Source organism: Notolabrus celidotus, chromosome 17, assembly GCF_009762535.1.
Source record: "Notolabrus celidotus isolate fNotCel1 chromosome 17, fNotCel1.pri, whole genome shotgun sequence".
Lineage (NCBI taxonomy): Eukaryota > Metazoa > Chordata > Actinopteri > Labriformes > Labridae > Notolabrus > Notolabrus celidotus.
The window spans coordinates 21,007,497-21,035,488 of record NC_048288.1 but is presented as its reverse complement, the minus strand read 5'-3'; the positions used below and the strand labels follow the sequence as shown (position 1 = coordinate 21,035,488).

Here is a 27,992-nt window from a genome sequence, read left to right as displayed (position 1 = left end):
CTAAAGTTGAACCGGCTTCACATACCTGCATGCTCAGGGTATATTGGCCATGTTTTTATTATTTTCTTGTTTTCCCTTAAGTCTGTGTCAAATGCCTGATATAAACAGAAATGCGGTCCAGTCACTCTTCATTCTGGATCTGAATTAGAAACTAAACACTTGTAAAATCATCTATGACTGGACACATCAGCTTATCCTTACATATAAAAATGTTTAACTCCATACAACATGAGCAAAGAATAACTTGAAAAGAATTTAAATACTGAGAGAAAGTTCTGGTTTACTTATGTACATGATCACTAACACAGATAATGGTTGCCCCCTCAGATGCCTGTATGTAAACTGTCAGCGATTTAGGTTCACAATGTTGACTTCTGAATATTAGAATTACTCAACCTGGGTAATGTCAGAAAATTTCAATGAACTACTTTTGTGTAACAAACTTCAAACTCTGGAGAGAGAGAAATGCTAAAACAAGAACTCATGGAAGGGAAAAGAAATAAAACAAGACTAAAGGCTTTATTTGTTCTGGTAGAGATATCATATGAAGTTAAACCATAAACTGGAAATTAAATATTCAGAGAATTGAGGGTTGTCAGGGATGAGGTAGCATTCCAAAAACAAGGGTGCATGCTCAGAGAAAGCTCAACGGGTTTTAGATTGTAGACTTTTTCACAGATTTGACTGAATGTATTTTTAAGGAGGAGTATGTTCTCAGTGCAATAAAGGTATAACAGTAGATGTTTTCATAATGAAATTATGGAGCATTCAATTTAAAGGGGAAAGACCAGCAGTGAATTTTCCTCTATGTTCTGATATTTACATTATTGGCTCAGTGAAAACAAGCTTGTCAAAGTGCTATCCCGGGTACACTATGCAGATGTAAATTATCTTAGAGCGAGTTAGCCTTCGAGATAAAATGTACATCATGTGTATACAGCACGAGTAGACAAAGTAGAACTGTAAGCAATTCTCTCCAAACCACCAACCAAACCGAATGATTAATATCAAATCCAACTATGTACATTTAAATGAAAAACTTATAAAAAAAGAATTAAACATGACTCACACGTTCCTTTAAAGCGCACTCAGTCCTAATGAGAAACCTCAATCTAACCCATAATCACACTTACAACTAAAACACGCATCCCAAAAGGCATGAGGGAAACATCCAGATTGAATTCCAGGTAACAGTTAAAAGAATAAACAATTTTTAGAACAAGTAGCCATACCAAACGATCAAATGTTTGAACTTAACAAATAATAATCCAACAAACTGTCCAAGAGGCAGCACTGAAACTCAAAAACACAACAAAATCAAAAGAGTCACGACATTTAAACTCCTAAAACAAAGAAGTTAAAAGGAAACTATATTCATGCTAAACCCTGCACCGTTTCAGTCCCGAATATTCAGCCTCTGTGCCTATACGCAAATTCTCCACTGGGCCGCGCCATTCACCCAAAAACCACTTGGAAACGCATGTGTGCTTCAAAGTTGTGTTCAATCAGAGAAACTAAAGCACCATTAGTGAGGAAATACTGCCATCTACAGGGGGAGAGAAACACTGCTATGAGGAAAAGGCTGGCCACAAACATTCCCTGCATCCGAAACCAACAGCGAGCCACAAGTGATAATAAACTACTTCGAAGGTTGTCAAATTAGGACTGCAAAGATTATGTGTTAATTTTTATCCAAGTAAAGAGGGGAGCAACCATTATCTTGTTTAAAGTTCAACTTAGTGTCCGTGTAAGATGCTCTGAACATTCTCAACATACTACATTAAAGTAGAATTAACTGTCCAGTGTCTCTCCAGTGCCATTTTACAACAATGGATATTTGGTAGACAAAGTCAAACAGTTGCATGCTCGCAGATGAAGTCTCTCCGTTCACTGTTCCAGGTTGACAGAGAGGAATGATGCTTCTGTGCAGGGACGCTGACTGTGTTTGACCCATTAAGGGCTGCAGGAATGATCCTACTCCAGGTAAAAGGCTGGGCACCAGAGGCTCCCGGGCTGAGAGATAGTGACATCTTGTAACAGGGCTCCCCTTCCCCTGGCTCTTTTGTGCTCCTCATCCATCAATCAGCGACACATCAATGTGGGACAAATCAATCATGTGCCTGTGTAGTAATTGTGATGATATTGTTTGAGCTATCGTCTCATGGGCAAAAATACAGAAGAAAATGCAATCTGTGCTGCAGCAGCTTCATACCAACATGTAAAGGCATTACAGTACAGTATATTATCATTTAGCTGGTTTCTCTAAAGAGGATAAAAGAAGAAGAAATGTGTGTTACCTATGGAAGCTCATTTGAAAACTCGCTGCATGTTGCGGACTGGAAAATTTGGCAACGGCTTTCCTCTGCTGGGGCATCATTTTGAACATCTGTAATACAGAGGGATAGTGAAGGTTAAAAATGTAGCACAACTGGATTCTCCTCATCCACATGAGGGAGTGAGGGCGGAAGATGGATATTGATTGAAACATCTACTTTCTCTACCAACCAAATGGATACGACAGAGGGCGCTATGGGATAACACTAAGAATATGTAAGTGTTTCTACAGTGGTGAATACAAGTAACCATCTATGCTTAATGATTTACACAGGATGAATATGAAACAGACAAAATGATGAGGAACAGACGACTTTTGTTTTTATACAAACTAAAGTTAGTTGTATAACGCTTTACAGACATGATTAAGGTAAAAAAAAAAATACAATTTAAAAATGAAAATTTCAGAATTAAGTTGCATTAAATGCAATGCTTACCTCTATGGGCCCAATGGACCTTAGAAGGCTCTTCAGTTGCAAGTCCGTTGTGGATGAGGAAAGGCCTTCTATGGACACAGTACAGCGTTCGCTCTCTGCACCTCTTTGGCTCTGTCTGGTGGCCATCGGACGACCTCGACCCAGCTGACCACCCCCTCTAGCTCGGCCCCGGCCCGACATGACAACCTATTTTAACCACATTATTTGAAAATAATATTATTATTATTACCGGGAAGGGTGTTAGAGGAAGGCGGGGAAAACACACACTGATGCTTTCACTCCATAAACAGGCACACGTTGATGTTTTAATTCTGTGTTTGACTGCGTGCAGAGGAGCTATACTGCTTCTGGGCGCACAGTAAAATGTGAAAACGCTATGTGTTTTCCTCTCAGACACGCCAGGCGTTCACATGATTGACTTATCATATTTCTACATAGAGCATCAACGTCAAAACATGATGCATGTGGGATGGCATATCTTCATTTGAGCTTGAGAGTGAGAGGTATATTTCCTCAGCTACAGAGGAAGAGGAGGAGGAGGAGGGGGGGGGAGACCCCAGGAAGATAGTAGAGGAAGTAGAGGGGGGTATGTATGTGTGTGTGTGTGTGTGTGTGTGTTGGGGGCGGGGGAGCATGAAAGGGAGAGGAGCCATGCAAGCGTTATGGTGACTGCCTTACCCTGTCAGCGTCAGTGAGTATGGGAAGTGTGACAGCAGCCTGGTGGTGACAGGCGTGCAGAGAGGCCAGGGGACCTTGTGTAGCCCCCCGTGTTACACTGCTTTCAGCTTGTCAATACTCCTGCACCTGGCATACTGTCCTGTCTTATTACCACTGCTGCTCGATTGGTATGTCTCCTGAATGCCAGGTTGGTGCCAGAGGCACAGGACAACTTTACAGGAGACATTTCGGCTCCTTTCATTCCAAAGCTGTCTTTAGCTCAAACTCTGCACTATTAATATATATCTTTTAGGAGGAATGGTTCCCGGTGTCCTAAGCACAGAAGAAGGGGAGCGCTCATTATGACATACCCTGTTCTGCTGTGGGTTGCCCATTCCCCCTCGGCCAGCCTGCGGTGTTCCTCCAGGTCCCTGTTGCTGCTGCCCTGTCACGGTGACCTTCCTTTGGACGCCTTGGTTGAGCGGTGTTGCCGGCCAGGTGCCTTGTTGCTGCGTTGGGGCATCGGCAGAAACAGAACCCATTCCAATCTGGATGGGGGAGATACAGGACAGGAGTAATTTAGCAACTGAGGCAGAAATTCCACCTTTTCCCCCTCTTTTCAGGCATCACAGACTCTAATGAAAGCGTGTCTAAAACCATTTGATGTTGCACCGACTACAACTGATTGTAATAGTTGTTTAATTTTTATGTTAATTAACTGACTACTATTGTTTCTAGAGCCTGAAAATGTCAAATTGTATTTGTTTTCTATGTTTCTGTTCCTTTTTTCCTTAATCATGGTGTCTTGTCAGCCTGTTATGGACTGGTCATTTTAATAATGCATGACACAATAATCAAATCAAACCAATCAATCACCAATCCCCCAGTCAGCCTAAGTGTTCGTGAACAACACTGAGAAGTGCGAGGCCGTATCTGCAGAGCGAACGTAAAAATGTGCAAGCATTGGAGCTGGATCTCTATCACACATACTGTGGGGAATAAAGAGCAACCCAACAAGGTGATGGTCTCATTATCAAATAAAGTCACAGCTCAACTCTGTTGACATGCGGGGAGGAATTGAAGGTCGTCCCTTTCCCCGACTCTACGGAGAGATGTGACAGATCAATACAGGGGAAGAAAAGAGGCGATATCTCTGACCTGTCCCCAGTTGAGAGTAAATGGATTAATCCCTCCTATAGAAATCACAGCTCCTGATTGCACCCATCAAATGCTAAGCTGTATTACACTGAAACGACAGCGGCTCGATGTGTACCCCATCCCCCTCACGCCCCCTCCCTCCTCCTCCTGCTTTTGTGTCTTGCCTTGCTTTGTATTATCCCTGATGAAAATATAATTTGCCTCTTATCTGAGTGCCTAAGCCATACAAATCCAAATCCTCAAAAGTGGCAACTTTCTTACACAGGTATTATGCTCCCCCCCTCCGCCACCACCACCACCCCTGTTCAACCAAGAAAGATTAATTACAAGGGACTTGGATTGGCATTCTTTTGTTGCCTCACACCTGAAAGATGGGATGATGGGTGGAAAAGCAACCGAGGGATGACGGAGAGGAAAAAGAAGGAGAGCGAGAAAAAGGAGGAGAGCAGATAACATTGTCAAGCAGCTGCTGATGACAGCAGAACAATGTGGAAGAGGGAGCATCAAGACGATCTTCTTTTCACCTCCGCCATAGGCTGTTTCCCTCTCTCCTTCTCTCCACCTCACATCCCACTCCCCCTTTTCTCTCTCAAAGATGCGGCACATCAGATAGCTCTGCGCAGGTTTCCATTAACGCACTGACACCCAGTTATCTTCATCTGCAGCCAGACAGAGATTTTGGCTCTGTGGCTTGATCCTCAGGGATGGAGACGGAAATCGGCTTATTTTGAATACTATCACATCCCACCAACATGTCTCATCAGCGACAAGTATGAATGTTCAACATGCGTGCCTTTTGTGCGTTTTCAATAAAGATTAATGTGTAATTAAGGCCACAGCAGTGACTTACAAAGTCAGTGTGAAATAGCCGGTAGTGGTAATTCTGGACTTTGTTGGTGTTACTGTCAGTCTCTCTGTGAAGGATACTCCTCTGCCCTTAAAAGAGGATATCAACCTTTAAGAGCAGTGATGAGGTGTCCCATACTCTACAGATAAATGTCATTCTGCTCTCTTTAATGCCTTTCAGTGTTCTTAAAGGTAAAATGTACGTGTAGGTATTGTGGCTTAAATACCAGTTCTCAAAGCTAAAGAAGGGAAACTCTTAATGGATCAATTTTACCAAAATGACACAGACATCACCGTGTCATTCTTATAGGTCAGATATCTTTTAGATTCCAAAATAGACATCAGTGGCATTTCATTTCAAACATATCGTTTCCCATGCGGGTAAAAATCTGCTGAAGAGTATGAAATAAATGTCGCAGCACAAAACAGAGAAGATAAAAGAGAAATCTCACCGCTCCTGAAAGTTTGACAACTCGGACTTTTTGCGGCATCTGCGGGTCTATGGGACTAGCGTCCCTGGCCCGCTGCATCACAGTTCTCTTAGCTCCAGGTTTAGGTCCTTGAGCCTGAGCCTGGCCGGGGACAACAGGGGGGGACACAAGTATGTTCTTTTGAGGGGCCTGATTGGACTGGAGCTGAGCACCAGGTCTGTTGACATTCTGCAGAGCACTGTTCCTTCGCTGCTGTTGCTGCAGCTGTAGCTGTTGCAGACTTGGACGAGGCCCGGGGGTTTGCGGCTGCTGGGTGCTACCTTTAACCATCTGCAGACGTGCCTTTACGTTGGGACGAGGCGTAGGGGTCTGAGATTCACCATTGGGAGGGACAGGGGCGCCCTGATTAGGGTTCTTTAATGATTGATTTAATGATTGTGGCGTTCTCATGGGAAACTGTCTCTGCTGCTGTGGTTGTAGTTGGTGCTGCTGTCTCTGTTCTTGCTGCTGCTGCAGCTGCTGCTGCTGCTGCTGCTGCTGCTGCGACTGCTGCTGCTGCTGCTGCTGCTGCTGCTGCTGCTGCTGCTGCTGTTGGTGTGCAGGGAGCAGTGTCTGCTGGTTTTGTGGTTGTTGTTGTTGTTGATTCTGTGCAGGAGCTGTGCCTTGACTTGGAGTGGAATTGAGCCTGTCCAGCAGCTCTTTCTTCCTGACGCCAGCCTGCATCTGCCGTCGCATCTCCTTTCTCTTCAAGATCTCCTCTCTGAGACGCTTCTGCTCCTCCAGCTTCAGACGATACTGCCTTGTCTCCTCGTCCTCATCGGGATCCTGTGGCAAAAATAAATAAATAAAATATAATAAATAAATAAATTAGATAAATAAATAAAGAGACAATATGATTGTCTGCCTCTGCTTACTGGAAGGGGATTTGCCACTGTGTCCTGTTTGAACCATATTACTTGCCTGAAACTCAGATGTAATCAAAGGCAAACCCCAAGAGGAAAATGCAAGAATATTGATCTGTTCTTTCCAATGAAATGAGACTGAAGTCATTAACAGCCTTATGATTGGGCTTTTAATAAATGAGAGTGCTTCTCCGCACACTAATAAGCTCGGCTAAGCTTAAAATTTCTTTGTCACTGTATTTAGAAGGGGAAAGAAACACAGTTTACAGATTAATTTCGAACGGATATTAAAATAAAAAAATAACACACGTTTATCAAAATAATTTGTTCTATCATGCTACTGCAAGTGTTTGTTTTTATTCCACTTTCAGTGTTAAGAAGCTGACCTGTGGTTCCGCGCTAGCCTGGGTTCTTGGGATTTCCTTGCGAACCACTGTCCTGCCTTCTCCCCCGGGCAGGGATTCAGCCTTGGCAGCAACTTGGCCTCTTCCTCTGCCACTGCCAGGCACCGGCTGAGTGTTCTGCCCAGGACGCACCCCCTGCGTTGCCTTGGCAACAGGCCTAACGTTGGCGGCGGGGCGGGCACTGTTCATGTTCATGTTGCCAGGTGCTACAGGGAGCTCCCGTAGGTTGCTGTTGCGCTGTTGCATTTGCTTGGAGAGAGGTGTGTTCTGAAGAAAGGGCAAAACATAGATCAATCAATCTGATGTTATACATTTAATAAGCTGTGTATTATTCAGGGTAAGATGCTAACAGAACAACAGTAACAGTCATCAAATACATTAACAATTGTACTTTGTTAATCAGTTAGAATAGTTGAGCTAATATGTAAATGTCACACCATCCTCTGCCTGTTGGACATGTTTCGCTGTTGGGGGTTCTGAGGGCGCGGAGTCATCTGCCTCGGGCTACTGTGTCCCTGCTGTTGGTGGAAGGGATGCTGGCCATGGTGCATCATGGGGCGAGGCTCATTGACATTTAGCTGCTGCTGCTGATGATGATGGGGCAGCTCCTGCCTATGATGTTGCTGGTGCTGGTGCAAGGGCTGATGGGGTGACAAGGGGTCGTGATGCGAAAGCTGGGAGACAGGAGGGCCGTGCATTAATCCCTGGAAAATGAGAGAATGCAGACAAACGACAACATCGGTCAAAGAGACAAAACACAGATTTGTATCGCACAATATTAATGTACTGCACTGATATAATTCATCAGATTATATCCCAACACCAATCCAGGCCATCCCTGCATATTATTTCATTCCAACTTTTGTGCTCAAGTGGTCATACAACAATAATAACATTACAGCAATAGTGATTTGTCCACTAGAGGGAGCTCTTGTCTATGTCTACGGACAAAATGTAGAGGTACCAAATCCACAAGTCTTTCCTTGATGCCTCTGTACCAGAGAATATGATTCGTAGACTGGTTTATTTATGTGTACAGTACTCGAGTGAGGATGTTGCTCTTCCCAAAGTCATTTTAATAATCTAGACTAAAAAGGCAAGCAAAAAGCAAAAACATCTAATGCTGACCCAGCTCTTCAATAAGAATTTAAAGAGGGAGGAAACTGCTCTAAAAACTAATCACACTGCGTAAATGACCTTTTTTTATCAAACTAATTTAAGAAAAAATAAAGAAAAAAACTAAACAAATAGTGTAATAAATACACGCACGATTACAGAGACATCTACTAATTATAAAAATCACTTACTCTTAGTCGTACCTGCATCCCAAACTGGACTTGTGGAGGGGGGAAAAGGTTCCCCTGCTGGCCAAATGGCTGACGAGGGCTCATGAATGGTCTGGGCTGATTAGGGGGGCCTCCTTGTTGATTCATGCCCACCATCCCCTGGTGACCTTGATGGGGAGGGAGGTTGGGTCTTTGGGGCTCTCTGGAAAAAAGTCCTAGAGGACCCTGGTTCGGCTGGTTGAAGGCCGGTCCTGGCGGGCCAAAGCCCATGTGGCCCTGACTGGGCAGCTGCTGCTGATGGTGGAGGTTGTGGCTGTTGTTCATCAGGGGGCTGGGGCCCTGGTGATCAAACATATGCTGCCCAGGAAACCGTGTTGACTCAGTGCGCTCTGTGCACACACAAGGAAAAGAGCAAAACAACAACAGAGATGTCAGTTTTCTGCCTTTTGAGCCAATTTCAATCCATCAGTAACTCCCTCTTTAGATCTATAGTGAAAAAACTGTTCGAGCAAGGGAAAACAGACAACTCTATCAAGGTTAAAGGGTAAACAACCAAGTGGGTTTGATTAACCTCTGCGTTCACACTGTCAGAAAATCAGGGAACCACAATGTACATGTTTAATGCAGTTTCTAAGGCTCATTCAGATGTATATATATACACATGCATTTAACATGAGTGCTGCTAATAGAGCAGCAGAAAGCTAGCAGCATACCCTGTAGGTACACTGCCAGAGGTGATGTCGAATAGGATTAAATATGCTAAGAGAGCTTTGTAACCCTCGTCAAGGCTGGGTGTAAGACTCACCTCCCATAAAGAGGGGCTCTCTGTCTTGGGGGCCTTGAGGTGGCTGGTTCCTGAAGGGCTCCATGTGATGAGAGGGCCGCTGGGGCTGGCCAAAATTACCAGACATGTGCTGATGGAAGTCTCCTGGTCCCTGGGAAAACAACAGAAGTCGTGCGTTATTGGCTGTACTGGGAACGCAGCAATCACAAACAAATTAAACTCATGAAAAATGGGAATTCGTTGAGGAGAATTGCATTGTGCAGAGAGGGAGCTGTAATTGAAAGGCGAGGGTCATTAAAAAGACCCAGAATCTGGGGTTGTAAACATCAATATGCATGCCAGTATTAAAGAAAACCCTTCAGCCTGAATTCATGAGCAAACCTGCATTAATGTTACTTGGGGCTTTGTTGATAAACCTTCTTAAAGCCGGTCTCTAACAACGAAAGGGTATTTCAGAAGGGGATAAGTGCCCTCACCTTTGTTTCAACCACTCTGTTTTGCAGCTTTCTACTCGGTGCATGCACATTACTTCCAATCTATCTACCAAGGAAAACTAGATAACAACCCTTTAATCCCTCCTTGGAATTAGAATCCCCCTCATAACCGTCTCCTTTATTCTTTTAAAACATCCATCCCTGTTGAAAAATTAACCTGCTATTCAACACGTGGCACTTCCACAAATGGGCTTCTTGCCTCCTCCAAGCCTATTGTAAATTACTTAAGATGCTATCAAGGCTTAATCCATCTTTATTCCACTGCTGCGTGGCGGTATTTAGAGAGGAGAGGCGTACGAAAGCTCGAAGGCCAGAGTCCCAAAAACTTGCTTAACAGAAAGTTAATCAAAGGGGCTTACAAAGACAGGGGATCACAGAGGGGGCGCAATCACACTGTTCTAAAAGGTCAGACAGGCGGGTTTGCACAATGAGGACTCTGGTGTCCATATAATACCTCTTAAATAACAGCTCATCCTCTCACTTTTAATCCTTGATAAACAGGCTGCGGGCTACTCCATGTGAAAGTGATGCGAGGATAGTTCTTAACAGTGATGGGATAACCAAGACATTTATAATGGAGAGCGGTCAGATGTCAAATTATTCAATGAAGAAGGGAAATCTGAGGATAGAGGGATGCTTTTTTCTGTAATTTGTATTAATTATATACAGATGATAACACTACTACTGACTGCTGGTACTTAGAACATTCTTTGTGTTCAGGATGTGGTACAGGTCAGAGTTGAAGAGCTGTGACCGCCATCAAAGAAGAATTCAATCATCAAAATGTGCGACAAAGAAGAAACCATAAAGGTAGAAGTCACAGGTATGTGGGAGTATAATTTATGCGGATTATGGTGGGTGCCATCTTTATTTTGTGGTTAAATTGAATATCATTATTAAAACAGATTAAATATTCTAATAACTTTAATTGGCACTGAGATTAATATTTCAAAACCAGGCTCCACCAGCAAAAAATGTAATGCAGTGATACTAGAGGCTATGACCCCCCATTCGCTTGGTCTTTTAACAATTAAATTTGATGGGATGATAATGTATGATAATCATGAGTAATCAGGAGCCCACTGGTAAATGGAATGTTGCCGGCTGCTATGTCACCTGCATTTCAAATTGTGTCCTTGGCAACGGCAGCCTAAACGCGATTGACAGCTGGGGAGTCCAACACTATGCCGCTCATCAGCCCAGTTGTCTGCAAACCCTTCCAACCCCATCGTCTACTGTCTGATACCAGGCAAAAAAACAGCTCCCCGCTACTGTGCTATCAATATCTAGCACAATCACACACCTTAGGGAACAGAAGCTGCACGATCCTGACACTGAAGGTTGAAAAGAAGTAAATAAAAATATTTTTTTGTTTTTGGACAAAGATTGACTCCAAAGTGAAAGCCAGGCTCAATTGGCAGCAGGGTTGTAAATCCAAATGAATGCAATTGGTTGCAGCTATTTTCCAATGGCTAATTTGCATAAATCCATATAAAATGCACTTTGCAGGAAGACGTCAGTCAGCAGCAGCAGCACCTGATGCCTGGGCATCATTAAATAAAAAGAGAGTAACTAAAGGCACTTTGACTTTCTGGCAAGCCATTTCCCTCAATACAGTAATTACTTTAAAGGCATTTCCGTCATCTCTCGGGTAGGTTCTTTGTGAGTGAAATAAAAGGACCTCTTCTTACAGGAAATCACTGACTTTAGATCCCTTTTTCTCTGACGTGAAATTCAGCTTTCCAAATATGTGGTGCTAAAAGGCAAGAGGCTCACCCCAAGCCCCATCAAACCACCAGCATGTTTCATTACTTCAAATACCGTTCAAAAAAGGTCTCGCTGCCTTTGGGACACAAACTTGAGGAAAGTGAATTTTAACTCGAAGTATATCCTGGTTTCACAATTCCATTAAGTGCCAAACAGGCTAGTCTGAGCCCTGGCCCATCCATGAAGAATTACTAACTAAGTCTCGCCACTGCCGCCCTGACCTCCAAAAGTCTACTGCCTAAAGCCCCTATCATGCATTTCCAGTTGTGCAGCCAGGCTCGTATCAGTGTTTACAGATTTGCTTTAACAGTGTTTGGCCAGGGCAGGCGGTCTAATTGCCGTAATGATATTGCCCTCACAAAAAGGGACGCGAACCGTGTGGAGAGGGAGAGAAAGTGAGGCGAAAGGGAGGTAGAGGAGCAGCTGCTACTCACAGGGAATCTCTGAGGACCCACAGCAGGTCTGGGCTGGCTCTGAGCAGGAGGCATCAAGGGCACTGCAATGAGATAGAGAGGGGGAGAGAGAGGGAGGGCGAGCAAGAGGAAGGGGGGTCGGAGGGGGAGAGAGATTATAATAAGGGGGCAGTAGGCAGAGAGAGAGTGGTGATAGCAGAAAGGGAGGAGCCCATTAGACATCTTCATGCTAAAGGCTATTACACAGGCACACATGTTAAAATTTATATCACAGTAGCTGCTCATGTCTTTACACAGCTGGGTATGTGCGAAAGAGCTAAAGGAAATAAGAAGCACATGAGCATGATCAGAAAAATCAACAAGAGAAATTAAAAAGGTAGTTTGATTTGGAATTTGTAGAAATGTAGCTGCAACATTGGATTGTTATATTGCTGGTTTCACAATAAGGTAGCTAAAATGGTCTGTAAACATCCAAAATGTAAAACAGAAATGTACCACTGAAAAATAATAGGCATGTATACAAACACACGCACACACACTTACTCATAACCACAGGCAATCCCTGATTTTCCAGGCATCATCTCAGCAGCAAAACCCAAAGCCAATACACATTTGCACACATTGACATAGACACACACACACACACACACACACACACACACATATCTGTGCTAACATGCTTTACTAACAAAAATTTCAATCTTGGCCTGGACAGACAGGCCAGATAAACCCATCTCAGGGAATGAAATGGCGATGCCGGCAGAGGAAAAATGGAGGATAAACCCATTACTGGCTGAGAGAGCTATTCACTTGTCATTCAAGCAAACAACAAAATGACATTCTAATCCAGACACCTTTCAGGACAGTGTGAGGATGACTGCCAGCCATGACAGCATCATACACCTCAACTCAGCTTCTTGCTGGTTAACTAGAGCTGCTCGATTGTGGATGAAATGAAGCTTGTGATTTTTCATACCCAAAAATCTAGATATCTATATATATCTATATATATATATTTTTTGGTATATTTTTGGGCTTTCTTGGCCTTTATTTGATAGGACAGCTGAAGAGAGACAGGGAATGTGGGGAGTAGAGAGCGGGGGAAGACATGCAGGAAATGGTCACGGCCGGGAATCAAACCGGCGACCCCTGTGACGAGGACTGTACCCTCTGTATGTGGGGCTATTTTAAAAACTATTTGTTTTTATTGATTGGGTTTTTAAGCTTTTACAGCACTTTGATCAATTGCAGTTCTTTTAAAATGTGCTATATAATACAATTTGACTTGACTTGGGGTGCTTAGCCCACTAGGCCACCAGCGCCCCGTTTATACTATTTTTTTTTTTTTAGGTTATATTTTTAGGCTTTTTGCCTTTATTTATTTAGGACAGCTGAAGAGAGACAGGAAATGTGGGGCAAGAGCAGGGGAAGACATGCAGGAAACGGGAATCGAACTGGCGACCTCTGCGACGAGGACTGTAGCCTCTGTATTTGGGGCACTTAGACTGCTAGGCCACCAGCGCCCCAAATATTTTAACAATAAAAATAGCCATTGCCTTTTTGCTGGTCCTTATGCATGAAGAAGGTAAAAAAGGTAAGCTTGGGGCGCTGGTGGCCTAGCGGTCTAAGCGCCCCACATACAGAGGCTATAGTCCTCGTCGCAGGCGGCGCTGGTTTGACTCCCGACCTGTCAACCATTTCCTCCATGTCTTCCTCCACTCTCTACTCCCCACATTTCCTGTCTCTCTTCAGCTGTCCTATCAAATAAAGGCAAAAAAGCCCCCAAAATATAACTTAAAAAAAAAAAAAGGTAAGCTTATATTCATTAGCAAAAAAACCATCAGGCAGCTCATATCCAACTGTTTGACTGAAAGCTAAAGACAGAAAAAAATCAAATCAACTCATAACAGAGGGGCGCTGGTTGGTCTAGCAGCGTAAGCTTGCCGCATTTACATTAACTATAGCTCTGTCCGCAGCAGTTGCTGGTTCAGCTCCCAGCCATAGCCCTGTGCTGCATGCCATGCCCAACTCTCTACTCCCCACGTCTCCCTTAAGCTGTCCTGCTGATAAAGGCATATAAAGAAACATAAACCGCACAACAGGAAGCTCCCATTAAAGGGTTTATTTAGCACAATGACGTTTAAAGCCAACATGCTCTCCCTCAGACAGTCCTCTTAATGAAGGAAAAAATGCCACCACAAATACTAAAACAAAAAGCTCCACACAGAACGTCTGTTTATTTAATTGCATTCTTAAATGAAGTGGGTTGACTACAGTTGACCTACTTTAAATCCACTGATCATACTCTGTGCCATATATTTCGATGGTTAATATCTTTAGCAACAACCAAACACAGATCCTAAATAGTGGTTAGACATCATCTTGGGATTAACAGAAAATAATCACAAGGCCTTTCTCTGAGTGACAATGGATAAACCTACCTTGTACAGAGGAAGACGTGGGCCCTCTGAAATGGGGGTTAATGTGGATGTTTTTGGGCTGTGGAGGCTGCTGCTGGTGATGCTGGGGGAAGCTGGGTGGCGGGGGGCTCATCATTCGTGGCGGTGGCTCCATCTGGGGCCGCAGAGGTGGAGAGCGGTGAGACATGTGCGGGGGTATGAGGGGCTGAAGAGGCTGCTGGGCCAGCGGGCGCCCGTGGTCCTGGAAGGGAGGGGGTCCTCTCGGACGTGAGTTGTGGTGCTGCTGGGAGTGCAGTTGCTGCTGATGTAGCTGATGAGGAAGAGGCATACGGGAGGATTGCTGCTAATTGGAAAGAGATGGGGAAATGGAGGGGAGGGGAAAAAAAACAAGACAGCCTGTCAAAACATATTCCTTTATGGGGTGGTTCTGATGGTTCTGTAATGACACACTGAGAAGTCACTTCAACAGCAAGAGGGAAGCAATGTCCTATAGAAAATGTATGCAAGGCTCACCTGAAGATATGAAGTACATCTATTCCCAACACCATCTTTCTCTATTTGATTTTAGACCGAAGACAAACTTTTTGGGATCATAATATATATTTTAGAAGTGAGCCAGTGTCATTACTAGGAAGAAACAAAGACCAAAACCAACAGTCAGCTGTATGCTATCACTGGAAAACATCAACCAGAGATGCACAAACTGCTACATGGACACTAATAACAGGTGATGTTTCAAATTGGTCCTTGATAATTGGCCGGCCTATCTGTTTCAGCTAGCAAACAAACAATCAGGCAAACAAACAAACAAAACATGCCAGTGACCAAATTAGTCCTTTGGTTAAACATGCAGTATGGTGTAAAAAGTACAAGCTCATTAACAGCAGTCAGCAGGATGTTTGTGGTGTTGGCGTGTCGTCCATCAGACATTAAATTTTCATTCTCATTCTGTGTGTGTTTGTTTTGAATTTTACGGACGTTTATCATTAAATAAATAAACAAAGAAAACAATAATGAGGTGGAGTGAAATTCAGCCAGGAGAACATTTGCTCTAACACAATGGTGAACAGGGGTTCAACAAGTCTGCATCCTTCTATGGTTTTTCTACACAAAACATAACATTGATGTAATGCAAACATTTTGTACTCTGCACTCTCAGGTTACATATCAGAAGTGACTTTTCCCTGAGTCCTTCAAATGGTCTTGTATGGACTGATGAGCCATGTTAATCAAAGGATTAAATGCTTGAAGAGATATCTCACAACAAAAGCCCACAAGAACCTAATCCATGGCAAAGAACAAATCTAATTTTGTTTAAATGCTGTCTAAATGGACAACTGCCAAATGCTGCTATAATCCATATATCAACATTGATACAGGAAAGTGTTCTGACATTTTTCATGAGCAGACAACCATAGCTTTTGAGGTCTTACACAGTGAAGACACAGGCAGCAAATACAGCAAACATTGGGAACAAAGATGACACACCTTGTTTTGATTGTGACAAAAATGAAGGTAAAAAGTAAAGCACTTTAAATCCAGGGAAACATAGACCGACCGTCTCTTAAGGGCTGTTTAGGTAATAGACATCAATGGCTTACCTGCATGCCAATATTTCCCATTGGAGGGATCCGCTGGTCATTCATTCGTCCTCTGTTTCCGCCTCGAAAATCTCCCATTCCAAAAGACTGGAAGCCTCCTCTTCCTCTGCCTCCTCGCCCTCCTCCTCCTCCTCCTCCTCCTCCTCCTCTACCTCGGCCTCCGTAACGATTTTGTCTCTTCTGTCGCTCTTGTTCTTCAAACTGCAGCAGGTCTTGTTTGGCCTTCTCTGATAGTTCTAAAGAGGAAAAAGAGATCACTTCTTTAACCTTCCAGAAAACTTCAACTTTTGATAAATTCATATAAATGTGGATCTATTACAGTGAAGAAGGATGTGAATATTTGAGGATTTATTCTGGATTTCTAAGAGTGAGGGGTCAATTATGCCAGTAGGAATAAGTTGTACCAAGTGTTTCAGGAATGTTCCTCCTTTTACTGCCTGCATCAGCCAACCGTGCAACAGCTCCATCCTTTCTCTCCGATTTGAACCGTAAGCGACCAGACTCTTCATCTTCCTCATCTTCTTCGTCTGATTCCTCCTTTGTTTCAGGCACGGCTTCATTTTCCACCTGGTTAAACAAAAGTAACACATATCCTTTACTGTTTCAAATCAGTACAGCTCATTTCAATTCAGGCTCGTTAGTGTCAAACTCTTTAGATGTTTTTGAAACCGCCTGCTACATACTACCAACGATTGAGTGTACAGCATGTACTGGATACTACAGACTGCGTTTGAAGGTAGTATGTAGTATGAATGTTCTGTTGGATCTGTTTTGCAGTATGCTGGGTCAGACGTTGCTGGATTTCTGGTTTCGGAAAGCGGAAGTAAACAACCGTGAAGCTGATAGCAAAACTGCTAATAACTAATAAGTTCTTTAGCATCCACTTATTATTTAAATAGTTACGAAGTGGTTTATATGGAATTTAATCATTTTTACAGCACCTAGAAATTGAATGTCCCCTGTCATATACAGGAAAATAAGAAGCGTAACGTTAGCGCTGTGCATTGTGGGAAACCGTGTGCAAGGGATACGCTGCATACTGAGAAATTTTCGCAAATCAGTACAACATCTGGGTAGTTTTGACATACTGCAGATTTTGCTCTTGTTCACATACTGCATTCTACATACTGAGTTCTGGCCAAATCAGTACGTACTATTAGTATTGTAAGCGGTTTTGAAAACAGCCTTTATGTTCCATTCTGGTTCATAGTGCAACATGAAATCTCTGAAACCGGCCAGAAGGTAATAGCTGAAACTCAGTTGAGTTTCAGCTACTACCTTCTGGCCGGAGGTATAGATACCCAAAAATATGAACAAATCGTGCTAAAAACTAATTCATTCCCATGGCAATAACTCAATTAAATAAGATGCACCAGTGATCTAATTAAGGTTGTCTACAAGTACACCAATGTTATTTTATTTATTTGTATTTAAATTATGATTGTTGTTCACATTGGGCTAGCACTGACTACCACTGTGAATATTATGACATGTCTGTGGAGGTAGTTTTTACTGTAGTAATGAGAAACAGCTACTATGGGTTGTTTGGATCATTTTGTTGTGTGTGTCTGATGTACTTTTCATGTTGTTGTGTTTTTTAGGCTGTGCTTTACCACAAATTGCCTCTTGGAGGACAATAAAGTTTATCTAATCTGCCTCCCATACTGTTTCTCAGATCTGAAACCATCCATTAGAAAATTACACATTTGGTTTTTATTACTGATGTACAGCGTTGATTGTTTTTAGAGCAAACATCTACCTCTGGTTCACATTATGTGAATATGTTCAGCTTTCTTTGTCCTCTATGATAATAGTGTGCATGACAAATCAAGACATTTGAAACAACATCTTGAGATTCAGGGACCTGTGACACACTTTTGGGAACTTTACAAACCAAAAAATTCACCAATTGATAATGTTGGTACAGTAGTCACAATTTAACACTGACCAGAAGTCTTCAAACCATCCCTATGAATTGCCACCCCCCTAAAATCATCTGATTCGGTCTTTGAAGCATAACTTAAAATACACTTGTGCACTAAACATAATATAAATGCACTTAGTAAGCTATAGACATGTATAACGTGTTATACATTGAAAATTCCCCTGCTGTTTCACTCATAAAAGAGTGGCCTAATTCTCTAAATTACCTCACTGAGTTAGAACAAAAAGATCAACGTATTGTGTCTCAGAACAAGATCCTTAAAAATATACTGGATTCAGTGTCTGTCAACATGAAAGTGTGCTGTGTTGTTGATAGAGGGTCTCAGCGTACCTCCTCTGTGTCAGGGACCTGAGAGCCCTCGGCTGTATCTTCATCCTCCTCTTCCTGCTGCTCTCCTTCCCCTACCTCCTCCTCCTCCTCCTCTGCCTCCTCAGGGGCTGCCTCCTGTTGGACTCCATGTTCATCCAGAGGCTGATCATAGGAGGTTTGATATTCATCATCCTTAAAAGAGCACATGGAAGAAGCAGATTAAAACAAATACTGTGGTAAGGATCATAAATGGCTCTCTGTATTTCAAACTACTGGACAACTGTTAATAATAATAACACAGCAGTGCTAGTGTTGGACAACAAATCTATACATATAAACATCAGGCATACATGGATGAGTTCAGCCAACATTCAAGGGAATATTTTCAGAAATGTGGATGTATATACACCTTGTATATACATTAACATATGAATATCTGCACAACCCTTTTATTCAGAAAAAAACTAAACATACAGAGCATAAAGGCAAACATCAAAATGTTATAGAGAGGATTTTGGGGAGACTCCGTGTAAGCCCCCCTCCCAACTCAAATTACCATAACAGTGGGAGCCGGGCTTCATTACTATTCCTGACAGCATTTGAAATTCAATGAGATGTAAATGTTTGACATGATATACAGAAATGCAGGCCCAGATAAAAACACTTCTCCCCAGTTCAATGATGTTGAAAATATCATTGACTGACTCTTCGCAAATCATGCTGTTATTGGTCGTGCTGCAAGTTCATGACTCCCTGCCAAAAACATCACCCAGACATAAACATCCTGCAAGATGACAAATCAGTTTTTACTGCTGCAGAAATTCAAGGAAATTCCCTCCAAGAAATGATGCTGCCTTTACTTATATTTCCAAATTTAAGTTCCTCCAGCACATCAAATAGCTCCTACTACTGGTATATAAGCCAACAACCAATCAGCATAACACGCTTTAAGAAAAAAATCATTTCTAAATAAGGTCAGACTGTAGGTCACGTCAAAGTGTTTGGTGTTGCGCTCCATTAACCTGCCAAACAGCAGCACATATTAATGCAGAAAAGAAAAAAAAACACTCAGCAAACTAGACGGATGGACAGGCAGCCCCAAGGGAACACAACCCGCTTAATCCTTTAAACTGTTCCACATAGAACTCAATGAATACCGTGGCGAGCAAAATGTCAAGGCCAGGCAGGTTAGTGACCTTGTAAACAGTTATTACATATACAGGCACGCACACACACCTGCAAACACACCTGCAAACATTCCCCAAAAACCAAAATAGGCACCCTCTTGTGCTGCACGCCCTCTGTAAGAAGGTCAACATCTTATCTTTGTTTGGAGAGCGGAGGAAGGCTAATATATCTCTGTCAGGTGCCAAACACCATCACACCTTGGTAAATGGACCATAACAGACATTTGCACATGGATCTGGTCTTATCTTTGATCCTCTTAGTCCTGGCTAAGAGGGGATGGGAAACGAATAAAAGGAAAACTCGCATCAATCATTAGAAAACTGTATGGGGTGTCCTCAGGAAGGTCAATAATCTTTTCACCTGCATGAGACTTTATCAGATCCAGTCTAAAGCCCGAGATAAAAGCCCCCCACATTAACCTCCGCCGATTGGCAGCACATCTCCCGACACAAAGCAGCTCCTTACTCCCTCAAAGATACAGCGCCCAAGGTCACAATGGCACGGGGACGTGGAGGCGACAGCAGAGCATTACCTCATGCCAAACAAGCTGTCAACACAAACTTTGTCAGCAAGACGGAGAAATTAACTGGCAGGAGGTGATAATGAATCTAATCCTTGCCCGCCCCCAAAACGCCAACCAACATCTCCTTCACCTGAATAGATTTTCCATCCTGACTGTCCCTTTACAGAGACGAGAAAACTGACATTATCTCTGAGACACAATAGAGTCAGAGAGAAAGGGAGTGGGAGCACATGTGAGTGTGTGCGTGTGCGTGTGGGGGTCTTTTTTCTTGAGAGTGAGCAAATGTGAGAACTCACTTGAAATTCACCATCTAAGGGTTCATTGATTTGGATGTCTAGCACTTCATCCTGGTAACCGTCGTCCCCCTCAGCCTGCTCCTCAGTGTAATCCATTTGGTCCTGATGCAGCACTGTGTTTCCATCCTGGCTGTAGTCTTCGGTGTACTCCTCCCCCTCTTCCTGGTAGCCACCCCCCTCCCCTACATCCCCTTCTTCACAGCCCTCTGCACCCAGGTTCACGATGTCATCTGTGTAGTCTGTTTCCTGTGCATTGCCCTGCTGCTCATAGGATGTACCTAAGCTGTATGTGGCATTGAGGCTCACATTCTGGCCGCTGAAAACAAACAAAAACAGAGGAGAGAAATGAAGCATGAAGGTAATGTGAGATACGTTAAGCTTAATAAGACTAACTTTGAAAGTACAAACATGACTAACTTAATAACTTCTCATAATTAGCTCACCTCATGTTAACATCTTCATCATCACTTTGCAGGAGGTCATCATTCAGCTCCTCATCGGACACTTCTGAGGGGTTCTGATACAAACATGTAACAAAATCAGGGTTTGCTCCTTTAAAATAGTACCTTTAACACTAGTGGTTGTTTGTCAGTGTGTAAGGTGTGGGGGCAGGGGACCACCTCCCACCCCAAAGGATGCTCTATTCCCATGTGGTGAAGGCAATCTGGGCAGGTCAACAAGGCTCTTTTTTGTCCACTGTACTTCCTCCTGGTTCACATCAACACTTCCCCCTGTGGAGGAGCCACCTGCTACAAGACCACTTCTATTTTCTAAATGTTCTACCAACACTAACACCCAATTCCTCAGATATTATTTCCTGTCCGTATGCAGAGGAACCACACTGGCAGGCCGAGTGTTTTTCAGTACCGAAGTAAACAAAGCGGTGACACTGTGCAGGATTTGTTTTCTTACCTTTTTACCTGACAGCCAATCCTCCTGCAATAACTCCTCTTCCAAATCACTTTGAAGGAGAAAAGATAACAAAAACACAGAGTTAGCTGAGTCAGAGAAAACTGCAGACACAATGTCAATGCCTGATTAAATGTTGCTCTATCTACACTTCCTCTATTCCTTTGGTGAGAAAAATCCAGTAAACTAGTACGTTATGATAATTCTTACTTCCATATTTGATAAAAAAGGTGAATTTAGCAAATTATGTATAACATGTCAAGCCTAATGTCACATTACAGTGAGAGTTATAACATTCTTTCATGCAATAATAAAGTGCTTCGATCCTTGTTTATCTCAGCGTGCTCTATGAAGTTATTTCTTTATGTTCAACTAGCCCCAGCCATTTACATTAGTGATCCAACAGATCACTGTTCAGTCGTGATGCATTAAATCCATGGTTTGATGGATGCAGCACTTTCCACACTCAGATGATACTCGGGCAGGCCTCTCAGGTATATTTGTGGCCACCCAAGAACATTTGCTGGTAGTATTTTTCTTTATTTATATCCCTTTAAAACCCCCGTCTGCAATCAATGAAGTAGCTTCTAGTCTCCTCTCCTATAAACCTTTGTGTACATGATACAATTAGTAGTAGTAGAAGTAGTAGTAGTAGTAGTAGTAGAAGTAGAGACAGAAAGAGAAAGAGGAAGAGAGAGGGGAGTGTGTGCTAAGAGTGAAGAGAAAGGAAGCAAGACGAGCAGATTAAAGTTGACTGGAACACACTCAAGTTGAAGAGCAGATTGCAAATTGCATAAACAGGATATGAAGCTAATGTTAATCTAATATATAAAGGGTAATGTGTTTCTTGAAGTATTATCAATAGCCACCTCTACCACCCGGGTACAGTGTCCTTCTGTGAGAAACGCTGTCATGGTGTAAGTTAAATCTACTGCCAATTCATCCCTGAGCAGAGTCTGAGTGGAAAGAAACAGCGCTTAAAAAGTGTGCGAAGGCATCACAGAGATCCACACTACCAAAGTGAAGATGGTCTGGTAAAAAGGTGTTGATTATTCAGTCTGTAGGGCTCATTTGTATCAAAAAGTGCTTCAGCTTTTCCTCTCACTGTAACTTAGTCTGTCACATTCAAGTATTAGCTGGCGGCTGTGTGTGTGACAACAATCGATGGCTTAATGATTGTAACGTTATCTCACCTGCCTAGAGCAGTAAACATAGTCATGACACAAACTCTGTTATACAGCACAATGCTGGGTCCAAAAACTGAAGATGGAGTCCCACACCCTGTTTGTGTTCTTTAATTTACACAATGCACGCTGCAGGAGCAGCCAGTGTAAAGATATACACATCCCTTATGTGAACAATGTGCGTATACTTCTTGTTCAACATTGTCAACTAAGCTAACACACTTGATACAAATTCTCCATCCTTTAATGCATTTGACCAGTTTTGTTTTTGAGCCCCACAGCAGGTTGTCCATTGCACTACAGAACTCTTCCAGTAGAAGTATAAGAACATTAAAAGATGGTTTACCTTTCGAGATCATCTTCTTCACCCCTCCGCCTGCGTGACCGCTCAGCACCGGGTTTGTCATATTCATCGAAGTCATAATCTGCAACAGGAAGGCAGTTTAACTCACACACTGCTGATGTAAAAACAACAGACAACGTCATTACAATAAGCACACTCTTCATGGATTGACATCAGTCTGTCCTACTGGCCTGCTCAATCTGATATGGGTAGACTCTCAGCACATTGACCACATACCAACTTGAGTCAACAACATCTACAGAAATGCCAAGTGTGGACACATCTATGTCACTGCTGAATTTACAGTTTGAAAGGCATGCTTACAAACAGTCAACATAGAATATTTGAGACCAAACCTTGAAGCAAAAGTCTGACAAAAGTGTCTCACAAGACAGGAAAGAAGACAATTAGGAGATGCAGTTACATCCTATACACCGCTGCGACCAACATACTATCATAAAATACAATGGGAGGTGTTCTATTGCCTTACGGTGTATTACCCAGAAGATGTTGCTCAAAGAAACGAGTGACCACAAAGTATGCTGGATACATAGCGAGGAAGACAAGTCTAGCAGCGTCTCTCCTCAACTTCCAACAACAAATGACAATTGGAGGGAGACGATGGAAGTCTCAGCGAATTGGTGGCAGAGTGACCTACATGAATGCCAATGAGCAGGAGCAAGACGAGCAAGCTGATGCTGAACTGGTGGCAAAAAATGCAATGTCTGCTTTATGAGGAATATTGTGGATTCAGGCACGGTGACATTGAACAGAAAGAAGTGCTGTGCCAAACCACACGTCACGGGGCAACAACCAATTAGTAACAACATCTGAGTGCTACTGCCTTTGTACTGCGGATGAATGCCTTTGTTAATTTTACAGACTAACACCTTCTATATTTTCACTTGGAAGAAATGCTATTATTTTATTTTTTAACAAACCATTTGTTCTTAGAGAAAGACCTTAGGTTAACAGAGGTCCCACATATCTACTGTCTTTACACTTTGGAGATATATATTTATTTCCATGGGGAAACCATGTGATGATGACACTTGTGAATTATTTTCTCTGTTTAAAAAAACCCAACATACACAGTATAATACCATAGACTGTATAAAATATGGACATAGTATCCGTGATGTCACCCATCTGTTCCTAAGAGCTGTTTTGAAGCAAATCGACGGCAGCAGCCATATTGGTAATGCAGAACTCAACTAGGCAGAGTGTGACGTAGTGTGAGTCTCTTAGCCAATGGCTGTGTGTTCCCGACCGGGAGTCACGTCAGTCATGTCCTTATTTGGGCAAAACTCATAATCTTAATATCTTCTTAACCGTCACGTTAGAAAAAAATTCCCCCCCTCGTACAGTGTGTGCCATTAGAGAGATTAGCGTTGTAGGGCCAAGCCGTTTTTTGAACCAGGCTGTAAACATGTTTATTAATGCTGCAAAGATCGTCTTTTTCCCATTCATATCTATGTGGTTTCCGGTGTTTCTGCAGCCAGCCTCAAGCGGATTTTCGATGTATTGCAGTTTATATCACTTCTGCATTGGCTTCATCGTTTGAGACCGGAGTTTGGCGCTTGTATAATACACACTGAAATTATAAAGATACCATTCAATCTGTAATAAGCCCATAAGACCATGTGGTCATGAGCTTGTCACTGGAGAAATACATCCACATGTAGGTCTAGTGAGACTCTAACAAGAATCTGCCTCACATCAAACAGCATGGACAAGCATGTGCTATTTAGCTCAAAACAAATCCAAAGGTTTATGACAAATTATATTTGAATACCTTATTAAATTCAAGGATTCCTGATTGTTTGAAAAACCAAACTGGGATCATTTAGAGACAGGATTGGTCAGAGAGTAAAAGCTGTCTAAACTCAACAAAGTTGATTGTAGAGTCACTTGCTTTGTGATTCCATTCTTGCGGCTTCTTTGATTTGAGAAAAGGCTTTCTTCACAGCCAATATTTTGACTTCACAAACACAAGTTCTACCACTACATATACCTGTGACTTAATTTTATTAAAGTGGTAAAAGTAAGGCCTTCTGAATGCAACACAAACCTCCAAGATTACAGAGCTGATCCAGAGGCAGCTTCCTATGAATCACAGTCCTGCTGGTTTGTGGTACTCAGTCTGTCTCCAATGCTACATGACACTGATGCCCCACCATCATTACGTCTTTGTACTTTTATTCTTGGTCCCACCATTACACGTCAGTAACATTTACATTGTAGATGTGATGTTACGTGGGCATAAAAGTCTTACTTGAATTGTCAATATAAAAAGGTCTATAGATAACCTTTGAACCAACATTTTCAAAAATCAATGTCAGAGTGAGTGAAGAAAAACAAGCAGGCAACAGAGCCACCACTCGCAGTTATTCTTGTAATCCTTCATCCCCTGTGCTTGGTTCACATTTGTCGACAGGTCTCTAAAGGACCTCTTTAATGAGAATCTAAAGTGTTGTTATCATGGACAGTTTGCACACACCCAGAGGAGATGATGTGCAGGTTTCCAGAGAAACAGTGATGAGAACATAAGCTGTGACTGTGATTCAATGAGCCTCTATGCACATTTGAAGTGTCCATATACTAAAACAACTCAGAAACACTGGTACTTTTCTACTGCTGTTACATGTTGCAATGTCAATACAACATACTGGGCTACACAAGGTATAATAGTGACTCTAAGATTAAGCACTATATCTTTCAAAGATTTAGTCTAAAACTGTTTCTTGAGTCTTGACCTTGCACACTTCAAAATATGCTTTCAACAGCAGCCTTTCTTTCAGTCAGTGTATATATGGACTGACAGAGAGCCTTTACAAACATTTTTAAACCCACATGGTAATGCTGTTTCACTATTTTTCTACACTTAAGCAACAACCAGTAACTGTTGAATTTGTGATTGAAACTACACTGAAAGAAACAGCACTGCAGAATGTAATAAATATGTTGTCAATAAAAGGCCAATCCAGAAATGTATTAGTAATATATATGCATTATCATGACTTGTTTGCTGATTGTTACAAATGCAGATCCTACTGCAGAAAAGTAGTGAGTAGGGCAAATGCAGATTCCAAAGTTAAAAACAAGAATTAATCCAATAACTTGTTCTTTATCTGATGTAAATGAATTGTTTCTTATTTCATGTTTGTTATTTATTACCTCAAGTGGGCAAGTCAAATAATAATGTAAATGCATTACTGAAGTTGTTTAAGTGTCTCAGACTTTCACTACACTATCTTGGTGTGAACCATAGACTGTATAAAATATGAACGTAGTATCCGCAACGTCACCCATCTGTTTCTAAAGCACTGTTTTGATGCCAGTCGGCGGCGGCAGCCATATTGCTGCCGTTGAGCGATTGTGATGTAAAGAGCCGGGCTTTGAGCCTCCTAGCCAACAGCTACAGCGTTCCTGCCTGTCAATCAAGTCAGCTGTGCCTCTCATTGGAAGACTTTTAATCTTAACATCTTAGAAATTGCAGCGTTAGAAAATAATTCACCCTCCCTACAGTGTGTGCCGATCGAGAAATGAGCTATCCAGACTACACTCGTCTTTCGTACCAGACTGTAAACATGTTTATTTCTGCTGTAAAGATGAGGTTTTTTTAAATGGAGTGTATGTGGTTTCCGGTACTTCCGGAGCCAGCCTCAAGTGGATCCTCGATGAACTGCAGTTTTTACACTTTATTCTTACAATTAAAGTTCAGAGAGAGGGACTTTGAATGTCAACACTATCCCTCCCAACCAGATTTCCTCTTAGCCCCCCAATACAGATCGGCGGGTGCAGTCATGATAGTACCGGACTCATAACCAATCAGAGGATGTAGTAGGGGCCGCCTGTTAACCAATCAGGACAGACGATTGGAGATTAGCTATGATTGGTCCGTCATAATGGGAACGAGGCGAATACTAACATTGCTTGATACAAAGGCATTGGAAAACACAGATGTTTCGCAACAGTCTCAAATTACTCCACTTACTGATGAGTACCAATGGGTATTATGACATTTTCTCCAAACACAGCACAAAAAAATAACGTTTTTTACACCATTCCTACCAACAGCAGCTTTAAATCACATGCACAACTTGTTAGAACAGCAGCACATTTAAATCCTAAACACAGGAAAGCAAATATTAACAAACATAAACATGACTGTCATCAGCTCTGTTTTCATTCATTCGAAAATCAAAACCCTTCAATAGTCAAAAACATACAGCGTATCAACTTTCCATCATAAACCAACACAAGGCAACACACATGTAGGTCACTGCTATCGATGAGTGACGATGATGATGGTTTATCAGCGGATCCCTGACATGGGTGTAAAAACACTCAACTGCGTCACATATCGCTGCCCTTGCACACTTATTCAATCACAACCACAACGAGAGGACCCTACAAAAACAGAAACAAAACACTCACTTATAAATAACCACTGGGTCATATATATAACCATCAAACACATGCTTGAAGTGCGTGTTTATTATCTCTAACAGATCTATGGTGCAGATAAAGCACCAATCAGTTCAGATGTGGCGGCTAACGTTAGCTTTCATATAAGCTCAAATACGTTTTCCTTTTCTATAAATGACATATTAGAAACTAGGAACGTGACTTGAGAGTTGCAAACAGGACGCCAGTGTTACTATGGATCAGTTAATCATGTATGTTTCCTCCAAAAATGCAAGTTAGTCAGTCGTACCTAGCTAGCTGAATGGATGCAACCTTCAGCTAGCTAACAACAAAGCTAGCCTTCGTGTTAGCCAAACGCTTAGCATCAACCACGAAGATACACGTCTAATCTCCGCTGTTATGTTAATAATGTCGCTGCAGTTAGGTTACAATCAACTATTTTCAACCAAAAGTGTCGAATGGTTCAGAGTAAAGCTATATTCACCACCAAATTTAATACATGGCCTTGAGTCGTGTTTTAAAAACAGCAGCAGGCAGTGTTAGCTTACTTAGCTTCACTCTTCGATAAACCGCTCTAACATGACTTACCCTGAGTGTTGGCTGACATGGTGCAAGACGCGTCCCGCTAACAGTCCGACTATAAAACAATTGAATGCATCTAATCTTTAATATTTCGTCATTACGACGATATAAATCGTGAGACTTATACGGGAGTAGTGTCTATGCGGCAACGAGTACCATCCACGACCAGGGTACAAACATGGCAGCTGTGTTTGCAGCGATGATGCATTGTGGGAGGGAAACACTGCTGGGGTCGGTTTGCAGCACAAGAGCGAGATAAGAAACCGTCTGACTGGTCATGAAGTGGTTTTGACATCCCAAACTGTATGCAGTACATATTGAAGAGGATTAGGGCCACTGAAAAAACAA

At 42.4% G+C, this 27,992-nt stretch overlaps 1 protein-coding gene across 2 annotated transcripts; it reads right to left on the bottom strand.

Moving 5' to 3' along the window:
* Window position 1: 1 nt before the first annotated feature.
* On the bottom strand, window positions 2-27,856 carry rbm33a (RNA binding motif protein 33a). Of its 2 annotated transcripts, none has more exons than XM_034706039.1 (19): window positions 27,651-27,856; window positions 22,635-22,713; window positions 21,108-21,156; window positions 20,639-20,712; window positions 20,196-20,511; window positions 18,210-18,380; window positions 16,339-16,501; window positions 15,935-16,170; window positions 14,355-14,673; window positions 11,935-11,996; window positions 9,261-9,390; window positions 8,477-8,844; window positions 7,607-7,873; window positions 7,152-7,436; window positions 5,885-6,688; window positions 3,800-3,976; window positions 2,772-2,957; window positions 2,298-2,386; window positions 2-2,120 (listed from the first exon to the last, which is right to left on the bottom strand). In XM_034706039.1, the coding sequence occupies exons 1-19, from the start codon at window positions 27,667-27,669 to the stop codon at window positions 2,072-2,074; spliced, it is 3,843 nt and encodes a 1,280-aa protein (XP_034561930.1). In that variant the 5' UTR covers window positions 27,670-27,856; the 3' UTR covers window positions 2-2,071. The 2 variants fall into 2 exon arrangements, with proteins under 2 accessions (XP_034561930.1, XP_034561932.1); XM_034706041.1 differs by having other exon boundaries at window positions 8,489-8,844.
* Window positions 27,857-27,992: the final 136 nt, after the last annotated feature.

What these genes read in the sequence shown, in the direction of transcription:
- rbm33a (XM_034706039.1), bottom strand. An exon ending in TGGGAAATATTGGCATGCAG is followed by an intron (nt 14,674 to 15,934) that starts GTAAGCCATTGA and finishes TCCAATTAGCAG; the next exon opens with CAATCCTCCCGTATGCCTCT. An exon ending in GGTCCATTGGGCCCATAGAG is followed by an intron (nt 2,387 to 2,771) that starts GTAAGCATTGCA and finishes TCTGTATTACAG; the next exon opens with ATGTTCAAAATGATGCCCCA.